Source organism: Calidris pugnax, unplaced genomic scaffold (assembly GCF_001431845.1).
Source record: "Calidris pugnax isolate Ruff unplaced genomic scaffold, ASM143184v1 scaffold219, whole genome shotgun sequence".
NCBI classification, from domain to species: domain Eukaryota; kingdom Metazoa; phylum Chordata; class Aves; order Charadriiformes; family Scolopacidae; genus Calidris; species Calidris pugnax.
In genome coordinates this window covers 16,818,349-16,836,547 of record NW_015094507.1, presented here as the reverse complement: position 1 = coordinate 16,836,547, position 18,199 = coordinate 16,818,349, and the positions used below count along the sequence as shown (strand labels likewise).

At 45.4% G+C, this 18,199-nt stretch overlaps 1 protein-coding gene across 1 annotated transcript in view; it reads right to left on the bottom strand.

The window, feature by feature from the left end:
* BACH2 (BTB and CNC homology 1, basic leucine zipper transcription factor 2) overlaps window positions 1-18,199 on the bottom strand; it is a 149,262-nt gene that overhangs the window by 33,599 nt on the left and 97,464 nt on the right. The window contains exon 4 of the mRNA XM_014964407.1: window positions 13,369-13,623. Within this exon, the coding sequence (XP_014819893.1) occupies window positions 13,369-13,611 (243 nt within the window). The 5' untranslated portion in view covers window positions 13,612-13,623. The remainder of the gene's footprint in view (window positions 1-13,368; window positions 13,624-18,199) is intronic.

The following is an 18,199-nucleotide window of genomic DNA, read 5'->3' as shown; positions in this document are numbered from 1 at the left end:
ACTGCTGGCCGAGCCAGGGTCTGAATTTGTTTGCAGTATTGCAGCCAGCAGTTTAAAACCCCCGGGGAACTGGCACGGCCAAGTGTTGCCTCTCCCTAAACGCATGGCTATGTTAGATTTTCGTCGAACGTCTCAGGTAGAAGACGAGAGGGGGAGGAGGATGAAAAAGAGGAATTAAAACAGAGCCACAAACCAGCACATAATCACACAAAAACAAAAAAATCCCCTTCCCCCCCCCCCCCCCTCCCTGCGGATATCTACGGCGTGCAGTTGAAACCTTCAGAGATAGAGACATTTAAACTGTAATTCGTTTGGGAAATGCAGAAGGCGCTGGCTGTCCAAAGCCACAGCCGTGCTGGAAGGGGCAGGAAATGGCAAGAACTCCAGGAATGCTGGGCAGGGCAGGGTGAAATGCAGGGTCTGGCCCAAGGTTACTCTGTTTGCCGTAAAGGCTGCTCGGGGACCTTTAAATAACCCTGGCAAAACAGAGAGCTCAGCGGCCGCACAAACACACACCAACCCAAAAACACCCTCCCTGGATGGGCGGGCACGGAATTTCTCATCGTTTAAAAAAAAAGTGATGCTTCCCTCTTGTGTGGTAGCTACCATGCAAACCTAAGGCGAGGAGTAACTCGGTGGGGAGAGGGGGGTGTGTGTGTAAAAGAAGTAAAAGCTGACACCTTTTTGGAGCCGCGTCATTTCCAGCACTGCTCTCACCTTCCCCGGAATAGACGGATACGATACAGCTGACGGGGTTGAGCAAGAGCATCTACGTGCCAATACTACGTGCATCAAGAAGGGTGAGGAGCTGCCAGCCTGCCCAGGAGTGGCAGCTTTCCTGAAGAGCGAGTAGAGTTCAAGTCCTTCCTGCACCGACCCCGTGTTTGGAGGCAGCAGGAGGACAGAAGCTGTTCTACCCCAGCAGAGATGGGCACGGGGGAGCACAAAATACAGACCCCAGCTCTCCATCCCCTCTCCACAAGACTGCTAGGGAGGTTTTAGGCAGTTTCAGCCCACATGAACAGGGTTTATCTCTCTCCAAACCTCAAAATCTCTTTCTCTTCCTTCCATCGCTACTAAGAGTCTCAACAGGGTGCTTGGCATGGTACCAAAAAATGGTGCGCACACACAAAAGCAAGCTGGTCCAAAAGCTTTCCAAAGCGGTTTCCAAGGATGGTGTAACCTTTGTTCTAAGGGGAGAAATTAGAAACAGGCATTCATTAACTCCTGTAAATATACACCCATCTGACAGACGGACAAGGGTTACGAGCTGCAAATGGAATGACTTTCTCCCTTCCCTTAAACTAAAAAAAAAAAAAAAAAAACAAAGAAAAAATAAGTTACAAAAAGGCCTCACGAAATCCTTGGCTCTAAGAAATTTTAGTATCAGAAAGGAAATAATTTGGTCAAATAGTTATAAAGATGTTGATTTCTTCCCCTCTTTACAATAGCAAAACCAGCTTTGAAGTCTCTCGAGAACACATGCGACACCTGACCTTTTCTTTTTCTCCACCTGCAATCAAAAAAAAAAAAAAAAAAAAAAAGCACAGGTAACAATAAGTTACAAAAAGGCCTCACGAAATCCTTGGCTCTAAGAAATTTTAGTATCAGAAAGGAAATAATTTGGTCAAATAGTTATAAAGATGTTGATTTCTTCCCCTCTTTACAATAGCAAAACCAGCTTTGAAGTCTCTCGAGAACACATGCGACACCTGACCTTTTCTTTTTCTCCACCTGCAATCACAGCAATTTGGGAAAAGAAAAGCCTAGTTAAACATCCATTCCTGAAAGAGAATATTTATAGAGGTCTTTACTACCACCACCTTACTATTCAACCAAGAGGTAGAAAGCACAGTGACAAGAAATGACCATGAACTCTCCCACGGCTTTAGCAATGCAATTCCTCTTTAGAAAACCAGTCTCAGAACTGGACTGTAACCTCACCAAACAATTCAGAGTAAAACCTGATCTGAGAACTCAGCCGAGAGTCCAGGAGCAGACGATGCAAAGAGTCTGGGTCCCCGAGGCTGGGATTGATTTGAAACCCTCTAAGCTTGCTGTGAAGAGCAGCTTATGGTGTGCAGTGCTGGTCTGCTTTACAGCTCTCCAAGAGCTGCTTGGAGAAGGTCCAGCACAGCAACCCTGCCAGTGGCTCCCACTGGAGTCACCTCGGCTGTGCACCACCAGCTGAAGACAGAGGCCAGAATGTCATCAAACACTTGTCTTTAACAATTTACCTGCCTGTGCCCTCTCAACCCAGGTTTCCAGAAGGAAAGTTCATGCATAATAGTTAAATAAATCACTTAAGAGAAGGATTAGGCTCATCTTTGAAAGGGAAGCAGAACTAAACCAAGCTTAGGTGTTCTTCTCAGTCCTCCAATTGCAAGATACATTGAATGCAGGGAAAGAAGAAAAGGACTATTGATTTAAAGGTTTCTGCCTCTACCAAAAACTAGTCTTTCTGCTTTCTGAATACTATGATGACTCTGCAAATGTGAACAAGTTTCTTTGTAGAATGTCCCAATCCTCATATATGTCATGGACACCTCTTCATTCTTCACTTCCGTGGAAAATGATATAGATATTATTCGTCCTCAATGGCCACTGCTTACGTAAACTAGGCAAAAATGACAAGGATAGATGGCTTTTACAAAAGACAAACAAGTCTCTATTTTCTGTGCCTTGCACTTGACAAATTAATTCAGACATTTAAAACACAGCCTCGGTTTGATGTGTCCAGTCTCCTAAAACTAACAAGTTCAAAGAATAGACAGAAACTGCTTGATTTGGCTTTACGTCCAGACAAAAACGCCATATGCAGAAAGCCATCCATGGAAGAACATGGAAATCTGCAGTCAGATAAAAATAAGGTGAAAAAATAGTTCACTCAACAGGCAGCTGGAATGGCTGGAGAGACTCATCCACCTCAAGCCCAGCTTCCCCTTACGGAAGCAGAAATGAGCACTGGTCCTCTGCGGGAAGCAGAAGGGAAGTTGTCAGGATTTGTCTTTCCCCAGCTTTTTCCTGTCTTGAAAGCTTTCTGGCTCCAACCCCGTCCTTTGAAAGAAACAGGAAATAACTTGAGCTTATTCTGTTTTTACTTGACCGAGAATCCCCTGACAGGGAAATTTGCTCTGAAGGCTGCCTGTGTATCTGGGGAGAGAGGTGGCTGGGCATGTTGTACTACTGCTGTGTGGTCAGAGATGGAAAGATATCTTGCTTTCAGAGTTGTTTTAAGACTTGTTTCTTACTAGCTGCAGGCCCTTGAAACGGAGGACTGTAGGTCTGAATTTCAAAGGAAATCAAAGAACGCAACACATTTCCATTTCTCACAAGCAAAAGCTTTACACAGCCAAAAATGTAGCTTTAGCCTCCTCGCTGACAGTCTGACAAAAATCCCGGACCACTTCATCAGAAGTATTTTTTCCTGAAACTGAGAATTGTATGGGCAAAGTCTGCATAGACAATTTTTTTTTTTTTTCTTCAAATCTAATCTTTTTACCTTGAAACACTACCACAGACTGCATCCCCACCCATTCTGGGAACATAAAGAGGTATTTGCACAGACTGGGGAATTCAGTCCTACCACAGCTCAAAGCGAGCAAACTTCAAGTATTACAAGGCATTGGATGGACTAGATGCCCACACCCCTTTAAACTACTGGCATTGCCCAGGTCCATTTCTAGGCCAGTCCATTTATTTGGATGGTCTCCTTTCTGTTTCACCAGCCCAACAAACCCACCTCAGCACTGGCTTCGGGAAGGGCATCTGACACCACGGGAGGAGAAGGAAACATGGAGAATGCAACGCCACCACTGAATCCATCCTGGGTCACACCTGCCAACCTCCCTGCCTTCCTTACAGTAAGTCTGTCCCCTTCCATTTCTCTAATGTGTTGCTCTGAAATGATGAGGAGCTGCTGCAGTGAATGACGTGGACCAGGTACCTCAGCAAACCCACACACACACTCCACTAAATCTGCTTGCTCAATTTTTGGGGTCCTGAATACCCACAGCGCCCATCTGCCAAGACTGATTAGCTCTCAGTGGAAGAGACCAGGTCTTGCAAGGTACCTGCCTATTGTTCAGGATAAATGGAATGCCAAAAAGCAGGAAAGTTTTAAAATCTTGCTCTAAGTATCAAGATATTTTTTAAAAAAACCTGGGTATTGTATTTTTGAGCTGGAGTCTGCAACAGCCCTGTCACTTTGGCAAAAATTCCTACATAAGCATCCTCAACGTGCCCCAGCCTCCTGGTGAGGGACTGGAAGTCTTTGTAGTGATCCACACACTTTTTCTGATCTGCTCCATGCCTTCAAGCCTACTCTCCTCTTAGATGTGATAGTCTCAGCAGCTCGTATCGATGGCAGCTCACAGGACCTCAAGGGTGATGCAGGAAGAACAGGCAGAGGACACGGAGCAGAGCCCATCCATCACCCAGGACCAGATAAGGCAGCGAGGAGCTCCATCCTACCCCAACCACCTTGAAAAATGCCACAAGCAGTCCGAAAATCCTCTCAATGCTTCCTGGGTGCTTAAAAGATACGGGGGGGGGGGAAGAAAATGAGACTGAAACTCCGGCTGAGGAAGCTGGAGGCTCTGGATTCAGATAGAGGGGGCTGCTCTGGGACCAGCAGCTGTGGGTCAGCGTTCACCTCCCGGTGAGGTAATGTGAAGCTGAGCGTTTAGAGAGAGGTAAACACAGCTGAGTGGTTCACACAAGGTGATTTAATCGTCGCTGACCTGAGGCACAGACCTGAGCTGTTAATTCCTGCCCGATACATCAGCCTCCACCCCGGCGCTCGCAGAGAGGTGATGACAGTATTTTATTTGTGCGCAAGAGACATCAAAAAATCTGCTGCTGAAGGTTTTATGTTACCATTATTTAACTTCAGAGCTGATACCTCTCGATTCCAGCTGTTTGGTGACACCTTGTTTATACACTGGTTTTACTGAAAGTGCTAATACTGCTATTTTCTGCCGTTCTCTGCCCAGCTATGGGTATTTTAACTGCAGACCCCTGGCTAGCACCTGGGTCACAGCAAGAAACTCCCGCTGCCATTTCGATTACAAATTAACCTTCTCTTCTCCACAAAGTCTTCTAAAGCGTCCATCACTGGCTCTTGAGTGACCCAAAAGATGTATCGTGCAATCTTTAAGTCAAGAAAATTTATCCAAAACGATAATCCAGATAATCGAAAGTAATCCAAACCAATCCATTTCTGAACAACCCAAAAATACAAACCAAAAATTTAGAAAAGATTTCAACTATTTCTGCATGTGGGAAATAGTTACGCTTAACTGCACACTCTCGTGCCACCTGCTCTTATAAAGTCAGATTAAACAAAGTGAAGGACAAAGGTTTATTAGCAAATCTGATCTATGTTACGTTAGGATCTTAAATTTCACTCAACTACATCTGTACTGAGCACCAAACTTTGGGAAGGAGTGTCTAAAGCTCATCCCTCCTCACAGCCATTTGCCTTACAGTTATAACACAATGTGGAGTCATACACATCCCTGAGCAGTTTGTTGCTAAAATCACATGCCAAATTTTTCAGTTGATTCTAATCTGGCTTCAAAACAACCGCCAGTGGCTCTCATGATTATCTTTTCCCAGTAAATTACAACACGCTTCTTAGAGATATGCCTGATACTTTCGTTTCATGTAAGTCTTTAAACACCTACCCAAGCCTCCTCTCAAGCTCCTTCAGAGAAATTAGATCTAATTTTTAAAAGAAATCAATCCTGGGCTAGACAGATCTGTAGTCTGACCAAGTACAGCTGCTCCTATTTATTTATTTATTGAAGTAAATAAGGTGGCCAAGGACACAGCTTATAGTAGTGTTAGACTGTGCTAACTAGGTGTTTGCTGGCGGTCTCCCGTCGGTGGGACACATGAAAATTCAGTGCTGCACAGAAGTCCTGGAATAAACCAGCCATTTCTCTCTTCAAAGCTTGTGTTGTGCATGTAACAGAAAGTGTGTCTGCTTGTTCCTCTCAAAATCCAACAGCCTGCCCGTAAAATTCACAAAGAGCATCTCATTCCCAAATCCTGGTATGATTCAGCTCACCTAAAACCTTGTTTCACTTCCAAATTGAACCGTGCTTTCTAGTCTTAATGTTTGCTGACATGCTGCAATGCATCATTTGAATACATGCCATATTCCACCCCATAACATGCTCGATTTCACTGGTAGCTGAGAAAAACAGCCAGTCTGATATTACTCACCGGGGAATCCTTGTCAGAGAGCGCTGTACGGAAATAAAACCTTATCCTCTTTGGGTGTTGGGAACGCTAATGAAGCAAAGCTCGGTACTGGGATCAGAAAGTACCTTACAGGTTGTGGTCTCTGATGTGGTGAAACTCAGGGGTGGCTTATCTGGGCCCTATCTGGCTGTTTATTCAAATGGCAAACGCTCAGCGTCTATTTCTGGACTCTTAGAAAAGCAGGCACTTAGCTTTCTGGCAGTAAAAAAAAATAATAAAAAAAAAATCAAAGCTTTTTTAGAGGGAGAAAAAGCAAAGGGGTAAGAGAATCAAAGGTGGAGGGGTGAGATGAGGAGGAGATCTTCCAGACTACGAGGCCAGAGTGATCACAGTGTTGAGGAACGACGCACAGTCATGGCTCGGCCACCTCATTTTCAGTCATGCCCAGATATGTATTTAAATATAGCAAAAAAACTCCCCCCGAAATTTAAAAAAAACCAAGCAAAATACACCTCCTGTTACATATGCTTATTGCTTCTGCTCATGCCCTTAGCGTAGTCTACCCTAGGACTTAACTCTTCGGGACATCTTTTATATTTTAGATTATGTTTGTCATGTTTGGGCGAGCAAGTTTCCACCCTGCAAAATGCCTTTTCACCAGTGAGTGCAATCACACTCGTGAATTTCATTCTGCACATGCATCTCCATATCCCCTTCGACAGTGCATCTTTATACGCTTACTCGAATAAATAAATAAACAGTACAACCACCGCCGAAGGGAGGGTAAAGGAGTTATTGCAAGACTTTCTCCTCTCAACATGCACGTACGCACGCCTTTGGGTTTGCTTGTTTAAGCCCACCTCTCCCTGCAATGCAACGAAGTATTTCACTTTTTCCTCACCTGAAAATGTCAAAGAATTATCAATAGCGAGACAGCCCTCATCAGAAAGGAATTTTATATCGCATCTCGGTGGTCTCATTGCTGTTTTATCGCTCACCTGCTAGAAACAAAATATGCCATTTGGATTGTGCTACATCCGCAACGCACAGAAAACAAGGTGCATTTCTTGTCTTGTGGTTTCTCCTGAATTAGTATCCTGTCACCTTAAGACCTCAAAAAGTACCCGAATGCTCAGTTTTACTCTCATTACAGACCCACAGCTTCCAGCTGTCCTTCCATGCGGTCCGTGTCAGCATTGTCAATCAGCATGAAAAGCAACACATTCCCTAGGTGGAATTTAGGAAACCAAAGACACAACTTCCACCCATACGGACTCAACGAAGCGGCATTGCTGAGGGGAGGCAGAAACCTAAATGAGTTTGCAGTCTGACTTTACTCGAAGCCTGGCAGATACAACCTATTGCCTCTACTGAAAGCTCTGTGGATGAAGGAGGGTGGTGCCTTTTGGGAAGGCTCTCAGGTCACTGCCGCCTCCTGAGCCAAAGTAGAATTAATTTTGTGAGGAACATCAATGGCCAACACAGTCATGTAAATAGAAAACCACACCGATGCTTCCCCTTCTCTGAGAACTAACCTTAGCTACTCCTAATAGCATCAAAGGGTCTTTCATTGTCCCCTACTGTGCAATAACACCCCCCCAGCTGGGAAACAGACCTCCCAGCAGACATCTTCTCCTTGCCTTCTTGCTCCTCTTTCCCACATTTATCTCCTCTTCCACCCCAAGCGCAGGAGGTGCAGAGCCCTCCCAGCTCAGTCACCCCATCCCTTTAGGACATAATATTCATACACATACTCACTTTCTCTCACTACACAGAAAGGAAAGAGACAAAGTAAGAGAATATCGTTTCTTTCTAGAGAGATAAAAAGGAACAGCAATATTACACACCCTTCAGCCAGCAGGGTATGTAATAGCTGACCTCCTGCATCCTGCCTTCGATTTTCTCCTCATCGCAGCCATCTTTCGTTGGCTAATTCCCAGCGTTTTTCCCCCATGCTGGCATGGATGGTTAGCAGCTGCCAGCGTTTCTCCTCCCTGTCAGCTAGGAGCTGTACCAACGTTAGATGCCTGGCTCAGTCCCACCCAGGGTGCCACATGCCTTCACTTTCCAACACACTTGCCTTCTGCCAGCCTTGAACCCAAACCCAGCTCCTGGCCTGCCCTTCTCGCAGAGATTAACCGGGTGAGGGAGTTAACCCACCTCAACCCAAGAATCACAGAATGATATGGGGCTGGAAGGGACCTCTGGAGATCATCTAGTCCAACCCCCCTACAAAAGCAGGTCCACCCAGAGCAGGTTGCACAGGAACTTGTCCAGGTGGGTTTGGAATGTCTCCAGAGATGGAGACTCCACCACCTCTCTGGGCAGCCTCTTCCAGGGCTCTGTCACCCTCACAGGAAAGAAGTTCCACCTCGTGTTTGGGTGGAACTTCTTACATTCAAGTTTCTGCATATTTTCTCTTGTCCTGTCCCCGGGCACCACTGAAAAAAGACTGGCCCCATCCTCCTGACACCCACCCTTTAAGTATTCATAGGCGTTGATCAGATCCCCCCTCAGTCTTCTCTTCTCTAGACTAAAAAGGCCCAAGTACCGCAGCCTCTCCTCATAAGAGAGATACTCCAGGCCCCCAATCATCTTTGTAGCCCTCTGCTGTACCCTCTCCAGCAGTTCCCTGTCCTTCTTGAACTGGGGAGCCCAGAACTGGACCCAGTGCTCCAGATGGGGCCTCACCAGAGCAGAGCAGAGGGGCAGGATGACCTCTCTTGACCTGCTGATCACACTCTTCCATTCAATCCTTTTGGAAAGCAACGTTTCCAGCAGATCGTTTATTGCACTAAAAAACTCACCAGTAACCACTCTTTGAAACAGATTCAAGAAATTTGAGGATTACAGGTAAAACTAACCAAGCCAATTGAGAAGCAAGTTGGTTTTAGAACAGAAAGTTCGGACCAGTGCTAGAGAAAGCTTGATCTACTGCTTTGAACTTCACACACTAAACACAACTGTGTTTAACTTCACCAGAGAGAGAGAGGCATTTGGTGCTCTCGTGGCCGGAATGACCAGGTGAAGGTTATTTTTCAAATGCGCAGCCCAAAGTCAAAAATAACACCAGCAAGGTCGGAAATCTCATTTCTACCCTGCAGGAATCTAACGCAACTGAGGGGGGGAGGTTATTTGTTGTTGCTGTTTCTGTCTTTTCACCATTTAACTCCGACCTCTGCTTTCAGAAAACCAAGTGAATGAAGGTCTTTTCACAGACGATGCTCCTCTGTCCTGAACCCACCTTCCAGCGTACCCCCAGAGACTCCCTGCGCACCTCTAGGAGCCAAGCCAGGCAGGTAATAATAGCAAATAAAAAGCCTATTCGATGAAGCACTGGCTCCTTCTCAAGTAAAGTAGAGTACCACTACAGCATGAATGACTCAATCATCTACTCGAGAGCTATTACTTGCAGCGATGAAGCAATGTTAATTGGATAATGGCCTGCTGCCAGCTAATATTGGCATGACCTACAATACCCCTGGCTGACAGCCGTGTCTCTCTCTCTATCACACCTTTTTTTGTAATCTGGATGGGAAGTGGAAACCATTAAAAAAGCCTCATAAGTGCCATTTAACTTCTTATCATGAATTAAAAGCTTAATTAAGTGCCTTGTTAAAGGAAGGAAGACCAGTTTTCATGATTAAATAAAACAAAACAACAGTTAGGGGTATGGAGTGAATGACTAACTTTACAGCTTTAAACTCAGTTCTTGGAAAATATGAATTCTGGGTTGCATTTAACAGCAGCTGCTGGAGGGAAACAGCACAATTGCTGAAAAATATGCTGGGTGAAAAGCAAGGTTCTAGTTGTTTACCAAAACCAATGAAAAGAAAAGCGCATAAGTTAAGAGCTAACAGGGTCCCTTATGATCAGCTGTAGGCATCTGAAATACTTTGTTCCTCTAACCCTGCTCTGAGGGCTGGTAGTTCATGCACCACGGCCACCTCTGAGCCCTCGTTATTAGCCCTTGCTGTTTTTTCCAAGCACTTATCTACACACTAAAATATGTTGCTTTAACAAAAGGTGTAGTACGAAACCAAATTAGCGAGGCCAGCACAAAAGGGTTTATGGAAGCTCTTCAATCAGTGCAGAATTAGCTCCGTACCGAGTTGGTTTAAGTTGATTAGGGAAAGGTTTGAACTGAGGCACATTGAGTCACGCTTGAACTGACCCGAAATGTCTAACACAAAGTTCTGCAGCGGTTTAAAACCGCTGTTAAGTTCAACTGGTCCCAGTTCTGTGCGTGCACAACGTCTCCCTGCTGCAATAACTGGTGTATCATAAAGACTGCTCTCACTTGTAATTGGATATAAACAAGAAATAATGCAAAACCCATCTGTTTGCTGTTCAGCTAGACAACAGTTAACAACGTCTGGATGCCAGATTAACAAAAAGACCCCAACACGCTATGAAATAAATAAATAAATCAATCTGCAATTTAGACTTCAGAGGCAGATTTACTGCTTTGAATAATCAAAAATAAGTTCTTTTGTTTTGATGTTAAGATCTCTCACACCAACATTACGTGAGTGTAAAAGCTTTATATATAAAACTTTATCCAGCTCCAACATCAAACCTCTCAGAAATAATAACAATAATAATGCCCTTTCTCTGCAATTGTGTACTTTAGCAGTTATCAAACCACGCCAGAATTCAAAATGCAATGCTTGTATGGTGGACTTAAAAATAGCTTTGCTAATTTACGAGTGATCATCACCTCTGGAAAAGTTTTGAACTGTGAAGACTATATTTAAAAATTATTTTCAATCTCTGTTTTTCTGTAACAACTACAGCATAAATTGTCCTTAAGCCTAAAAAACAGTATTGGCTCAAGACACTAACTTTCAACTTTTGCTTTAAATTCTTCCTCTAGATTCAATGGAGTTACCAGCAATGATCTGTACGAGGAGACACTGGTAAATGTAGGTATCTTTTTTAATAGGCCAAGAGGGCTTGTTTCCAGGCTGAGAAAGTTAAAGCCTTGGTGCTCTGTGACTAATCAAAGCATGGGACAAAATAGCAGTGGGGGGTCTTAGGTGAAGTGTGACAATTTCAGAGTACTGGGAAAATCCTTAAGAACTAGATTCACTGCTTCTGCGAAACCATGGACTTCACTGGAGCTTAACAGCAGCCAGTGTAACCCTAAATCACTGAAACTTTTTATCTTTCATTGAGATATATTCTAAGATGTAAAACCCCAATACTTCATTTATCCGAAGGGGATTCACTTAAATAGAAATTGTTTATGGTTGGCCTGGAGGAATTTTTTTAATGTAGTATCTCATATAAAAAACATAGAAAGGCAAACGTTTGTGTAATAAATCTTCAGTTTTCATATGAACATCAGACTGGGTCATGGGGTGCAGACACATCATGACCTCTCCACTATCCTGGGGCTCAGCACCTCACTGCTGCTGTGATTAGAAATCTGCTCATTTCCCATCTACTTTTACTAAAAAGCCAGTGGAAACCAATCAATGTTTGCGTCAACACTCTCTTTTAGCATTAAAGAGAAACTCCTCCTCTCAGCTGTTTCATCTCCTCTGCCTACATGGAGCTGCAGCATGTTGCAGTTGTCACAACAGCAGAATGAACCTGGCATGGTCTTGTCCTGTCCTCCTTTGGGCCAGGTTCTTTCTTCTGAACATCTCAGTCACTCTTGTATATGCTTATTTGAATTTCAATTGTTTTTCTTTATCTAACTGGACCTGAATCACACACGGAGGTCTCACCAAGGCTTTGTAGAAGAGTGCTGATACTCTCCTCCCTCTTCCTACCTGTGTACCCCTTGGGCATGTCTTGTCATCTCTCTGCTCCCACCACCCTTGTTTCGTGGTGGGAAGGCTATGCAACACTGAGACTCGATTCTTCCACTGGAAATTATTAGTGGACACTGTAGAAACATAGTGTGCATCCTAGCGCGTCCTCTGCCATCTCTCTAAACTCCTATGCAAAATGTCTGGGTTGAAATTTCTTCATGAGTAATATTCAGTGTCAAGACTCATGAAGTCACAGCCGGTGACCTACTTCTTCTAATGCTCTCCAACTTGTGCCGTGACAACATCACGACGCCGCTGAAGTCTCTGGAGAGCTAAACCAGAGGGGGAAAAACGGCGTGTGACACTTTGGGACCTGTCACCATTTAAAAACACACCATGCTGCTTCACGGGCGTTAAGCAAATGATGGTGAAAAACCCTCTCTATGCCAGAATACCTTCCCACTGAGCCACTGCAGCACCATGCCCATGGGAGGTGGCCACCACCCCTTGTGCTGGGGGACACCGGGGACACCGGGCAGGCAGTGCTGGGGCGGTGGGTGATGGCAACCTTGGCCAGCAGGCACACGTCTCCCCTCCGTGGGCAGCAAAGCCACTGGTGTGCCCGACAGTAGCTGTGCTGTCACAGCCTGTGAGGAAATTACAGTGGGGGTGGAAGCCAGCCAGTGAGATTCTGTGGTAAAATAAAGTAAACTTTCCAGTGAGGTAGGTATTTTCTACGTCCCTTGGCTTCCTGCTGTGGGAGCCACGCTGCATGAGAAAAACCCTGCTTTTTGACAGACACCGTTCATGGTTTCTCGGTGGAAAACACGCGGCCCGAAGCAGTTAAATCCCAAACTCGGCGTGAGGGGAGGCGAGAGGAAGGAAGGCTGGATGAGGGACAGGAGAGGGGAAAGAGATGGATAAGCGTACGAGCTGCCAGAGAAGAGTGGACAGCAAGGAGACTCCCAACAACGTGACAGCTCACGTCTTTTTCAACAATAACCTCCCACCCAGCAGGCACATCATCTCCTGTCTGGAAGAGCAGAAGAATATCAGGGTCCTGATAACTCCCTGAACGAAGCTACGGTAATTAAGCGTTTGGGTACGACTCCCTCGGAGGTGGTGAGAAAGGTGAGTTGAAGCATCTTAGAGCTTTGCTGCCATACCCGTTAGGAGTTCTCACTGGTGAGGAAGGCTGGCGTGAACATGTCCATCCTTCACTGACGCAAAACCCACCCAAACACAAAAACCACATCCAGACCCGCACCGGGGCAGGCGCCAGCACCCGCACCGCGCTCCCCTTGGCCACCTGAGTGGGCCGCGGAGGTCTTCCTCCCCACGGGAGATGGAGGGGGCTCACGTTTAAGGGTGGGGGGGGCAGGGTGACATACTGTACCTCCTCCGGCAGGCTGACCACCAGGTCATTTTCCGTCTGCCCTACCAAGGCCTGCAAGAAGTACTCGCTGCAGGCGGCCAGCACAGCCCGGTGGGCCCGGAACTCCTTCCCCTCCACGATCAGCGTCACGTCACAGAGAATGTCCTGCTTCCGCTGGTCATTTAAGCAGAGGAGAATATTGGTACAGTGCACCGTTGACTCATACACATACATGGGGGAGTCAGTCTTCTCATCCACAGACATGCCGTTCACACCCTGCAGGGGAGAAGGGAGGAAGAAAACACAGACAAGGCGGTGAGAACGCGGTTGCGGCAGGATGATGCCCCATTTCTGGATACCTTGTGACCACGGCCAAGCAGCCCGTTAACTCTTAAATCCAAGTAAGTCTCTGGGGAAAGGTATGGGGAAGGGCATTCGTTGCCACCGGCTTTCACTCTGCCACGTTTCGATTACAACACCCTTCCCACCCCCCAAGCTTCCCCCTCAAAACCAAAATAGAGGTTAGAAGGACTGCAAAGTGCTTTCCTTCAACCACCTACTATGCATCTACAATTTTCGATTTAGTAGAGGCGATAATGTGGAGACGTGGGAAATTTCAGAAGATTTTAGCAAAAAATGCAAGTGTGACTGTCGGGTCTTCTAATAGTGAAAAAAGGGCTTTGTGCTTGCTTCTGTTATTTTCAGATTAAGGGAAAAAACCCCCAAAACCCCAGCCTATTCTTCAGCAGATGGGCAGGACTGCGTGTCTACACTGAAGACCTTGGCTCAAGTGAGAGGTAAGGTAGAACTGTACCCAATGAAGACAAGCCCCTAACTACAGCGACCTCATGCCTCAATCAGAATTAGAGTGATTTTAAGCCTTAAAGGGGAGAGAAAGATGTTTAGTGGCTTCAGAAGAACTTTCTGCAACTGGCATCACCTTTGAATACGGGGATTGGACTTGCAGTGGTGGTGGTCTCTTCCAACACCCAGCACTGCATGAGCCCCTTGCACTTGGACACACTGAAGTAGTTCTTATTTCACGCAAAACTTTCTGCCCAGCACCAGCCTGAATCCTCTTTGCATTATTTTCGCATTTCAATTTCTCTGAGTGCAAAACTGTAAAAGCCCGTGCTGTGCCTGAACACTCTATGTACCCCAAAATGAAGCAAACACACCTGTTCTAGTGTTTACACGGGAAAAAAGATTATTTGTAGGTACTCTGTCTGCTGCCAAAAGAAAAGTCATGCAAACACAAAAACTTCAAGTATTTTAAGGAATTATGTTTTCAAACAGCAACCACCTTCTGAGAGATTAAGATTCAGACACATTCAGGGCTACGGATGACAGACTGGGGTATTTTGGTACAATGCTGCTGCACTGCAGGTATCTGACCGCTGTAGGGTGGTGGGTTGACCCTGGCTGGACACCAGGTGCCCACCAAAGCTGTTCTATCACTGCCCTCCTCAGCTGGGCAGGGGAGAGAATTCAGCACAGACTCAACTTGGAGAAAATTAATTTAATGTGTTACCAATCAAATCAGAGTAAGGTAATAAGCAATAATAACTAAGTCTTATAAACACCTTTTCCCCATCCCTCCCCTATTCCCAGGCTTAACTTTACTCCTAATTTTCTCTATTCCTCCCCCCTGAGGAGCACAGGGGGACGGGGAATGGGGGCTGTGGTCAGTTCATCACACATTGTCTCTTGTGCTCCTTCCTCCTCAGGGGGAGATCTCCTCACTCTTCCCCTGCTCCAGTGTGGAGTGGCCAGTGGTGGGTCCATCTTGGAGCCAGCTGGCACTGGCTCTATAGGACACAAAGGAAGCTTCTAGCTGTTTCTCACAGAAGCCACCCCGGTAGCCCCCGCTACCAAAACCTTGCCATGCAAACCCAATACATGTAGAAAGTGGAAGCAAAATTCCTCCTTTGCTACTTTTTAACATGGATCTTTGCAGCATTTTCCTCTGCTACTACAATATACAGGTACGCATGGAGACCCAACATGACTTCAGACTGTTTCTCTTGCCATGCCTTCAAAGCAGGGTACTATTTTCCTACAGCACCATTTACAAGATACTAATAATCTAGACAAAAATGGACTTAAGAGGACCTGCTTGCTACTTGTACAAGTAGGTACTTGTAAGTATCTACTAGACTTCGCAAAAACAACTCCATCTTCCCACCTTTACAGGATTATTTTTAAGCTAGTGGCTATGATGACTGTTTCTACAAAATAGGTGTTTTTGCCAACATTACAAAACGACGATATTACTGGAATTCTTAATGGGATGCTCACTGCTTACGGCTTCTCTTTTACTGGTATTTTCAGTATTTGCTGCTGACTCAAGCTATGCTTCTGAGTACCCGGCTGAAATGCCTACATGAACAGAAAAAACCCAGCCAACGAACCAACCCAGTACCCACCAGCCCTTCACTGACTTCATATCTAGAGAGAAGAAACAAACCTGCTTATTGATCTTCACATAGGTAAGGGGGAGAGACACTGTGGGTTTTTTCACGCCACCAGATGGATTTCTTAATCATGAGAAAATTCGTTCTTTTTTTTTCTCATAAATTGAGACTAACGAGAAGAATTGACAGCAATCATTCTATTAGCACTACGGTAAGGTAAAAGAGAAAATGATACTCAGCTCATCCCACTCATATCTTTCTGTGTAACTGAACTCTGATGCTAACGATAGCGTTATAATGATGTTCTAAGTGGTCACTCTTGCGTGCTATGAAATGCAAGAGTTTACAAGAACAATCTAGTGGGAAAACCTGAGAGTTGCAAATGACAATGCAAAGGGGAAAGTGTTCATATTTTTTTTTCTTTTTTTTCCAGACATGCCTTATGCCTGTAATGTCTCAGATGATGAATAAATGTACAAGAAACCTGAAACCTGGCAGGTAATGAACAGAACATCAATTATAATTTCAGTGCTTTTTTTAAAAAAAAACAAAAAACACTATTTGCCTGAAATTGCAATCCTTTTTTTACAGTAATAGTGCAATTTGTGTGAATCAAACCCTGAATTACTTGGTTACTAATTAGTAATTTCCCACTTTTTTTAACTACAGCTCTCATCAAGTGTATTTTTTTTAAAAATTCACTGCATGCCCTGTGATGTGCTGAAAATACCACGGTGTTTTTCCCCGCTGGTGAGCGAGCCAGCCTGCCCTTCTAATGCTAGGAAACCCGACTGGTGTGGTACTGAGATGCTGGGGCTGTGAAGCGCACCCTCCGCTCCAGCAGACCCCTAGCTCCTGATAAAGGACCTCCACCCAGCTGCCTACGTGGACCAAGGCTACCGTCGTGACTCCAGTGGCTTCCCGAAAGCGGATCCGTGCCGTGGCCCTTCCCGCAGCTGCCGGGAGCCCTCCTGGATGCCCTGGGTGGCTGCAATCTCAGCTCTGCACAGACTTCCCCTCGGCTGCTCCAGGAAGCACCCCAAGCCCTGCCTTGCGCAGAGGGAAGCCGGGGCTGGGCTATGGCTCGGGACCACCTATTTATCAGCTTTTAACGTTTCAACGCCAAGTGATTTACGGGCTTCCCTTTTCCACCATCTGCCATGGGCTGAATGACCTCCAGGCACGAGGTGGTTTCCTCTCCAAAGAGGGCTTTATCCTGCGGGACAGGAGCGAGATGGTGAAAGCCTGCACTGGGAAGTATTATTGTTCATTTTCATGGGAAAAAAGGTTTAGAGTGCAAAGATTAAAAGGTCACCCTAGGGCTTTGGCATGTAGTAGCAAGAAAATTAGCAGAATTCAACTTTTTTTTTTTAACTCTCCTCAGAAAAGCTCTCTCCTCTATGATTCTATGATTCTAAAAGCAGGGATCGAGTATTAACTCGAGGCAAGCCATGCTGAAGTCTTTTACACAGTGTTAATTCAAACTGCATCATGGCTTTTTTTTTTCCTGAATTCAGTACTATGCTGAGTTTGCAGAACCTTCTTCATGGAAATCATTGTTACACACTTGGTATTTCTTCAAACTGAGGAGAGAATGTCTTAGCAAGCCTTTCTCCGGCTCACAAGAACATGCTGTGCAGTTGTTTGCATATAGGTCACCACGCTGCCAGAAAAAGCCTCTTTGAAACGAAAAGTTTCCAGAAACTGGCATGAACTATTTATTGTGGGCAAGGAAAGCACCACTGAAACCTTGCCAAAAAAAAAAAAAAAAGAAGAAAAGTTGCTGGTAAAGGCCAGCAACTGCAGTGAAGGGAACTGGAACGTTGCTTACACGGTCCTTCCACGGCAATGGGTGGGAGATCCCACCGAGGTCTTCTGCATGGGCAGCATGGAGGAGGCACGCCAAACTTCAGGAGACCAAAAAAGTTGCTCACGGAAGATCAGAATCACTTCAGTTTGCAGCACATTGTCTCCACTGGCTGGCGCTCGCCCAAAACTCTCCAGGAACTCATGAACAAACCGCCTCAGCTGCTACCAAAAATACATTACCTATCATGAAAAAAAAAAGGGCTCCTGCCTCGCGAGACTAGGGGGCAGGCGGTGTGGTGTCTGCTTTTAAAGGGCAACGTTAGGGGAGAGAAAAATCTTATCATAGCAGATCAGAAAGTCCTGCATCAGAACTGGGTTAATTACGTGAGAAGGTAGAAACTCGATCGCGGCAAAGCCACAGAGCACTTAACCAGGCAAATTATCACCGTGACAAAGCAGCATGGCTTCTGCGAGGGGAAGTCATGTCTGTGATGGGCTCCTATTAGAATTCCTGAAGTGTGTCAAATTAGCAGTGAGGAACACTGGTACGTGTAATTAGCGTTGACTTTCAGAAATCCTTTGACAAAACCTTTACAAAAGGCTGCTGGAGGAGCTCAGTTGTCATAAGG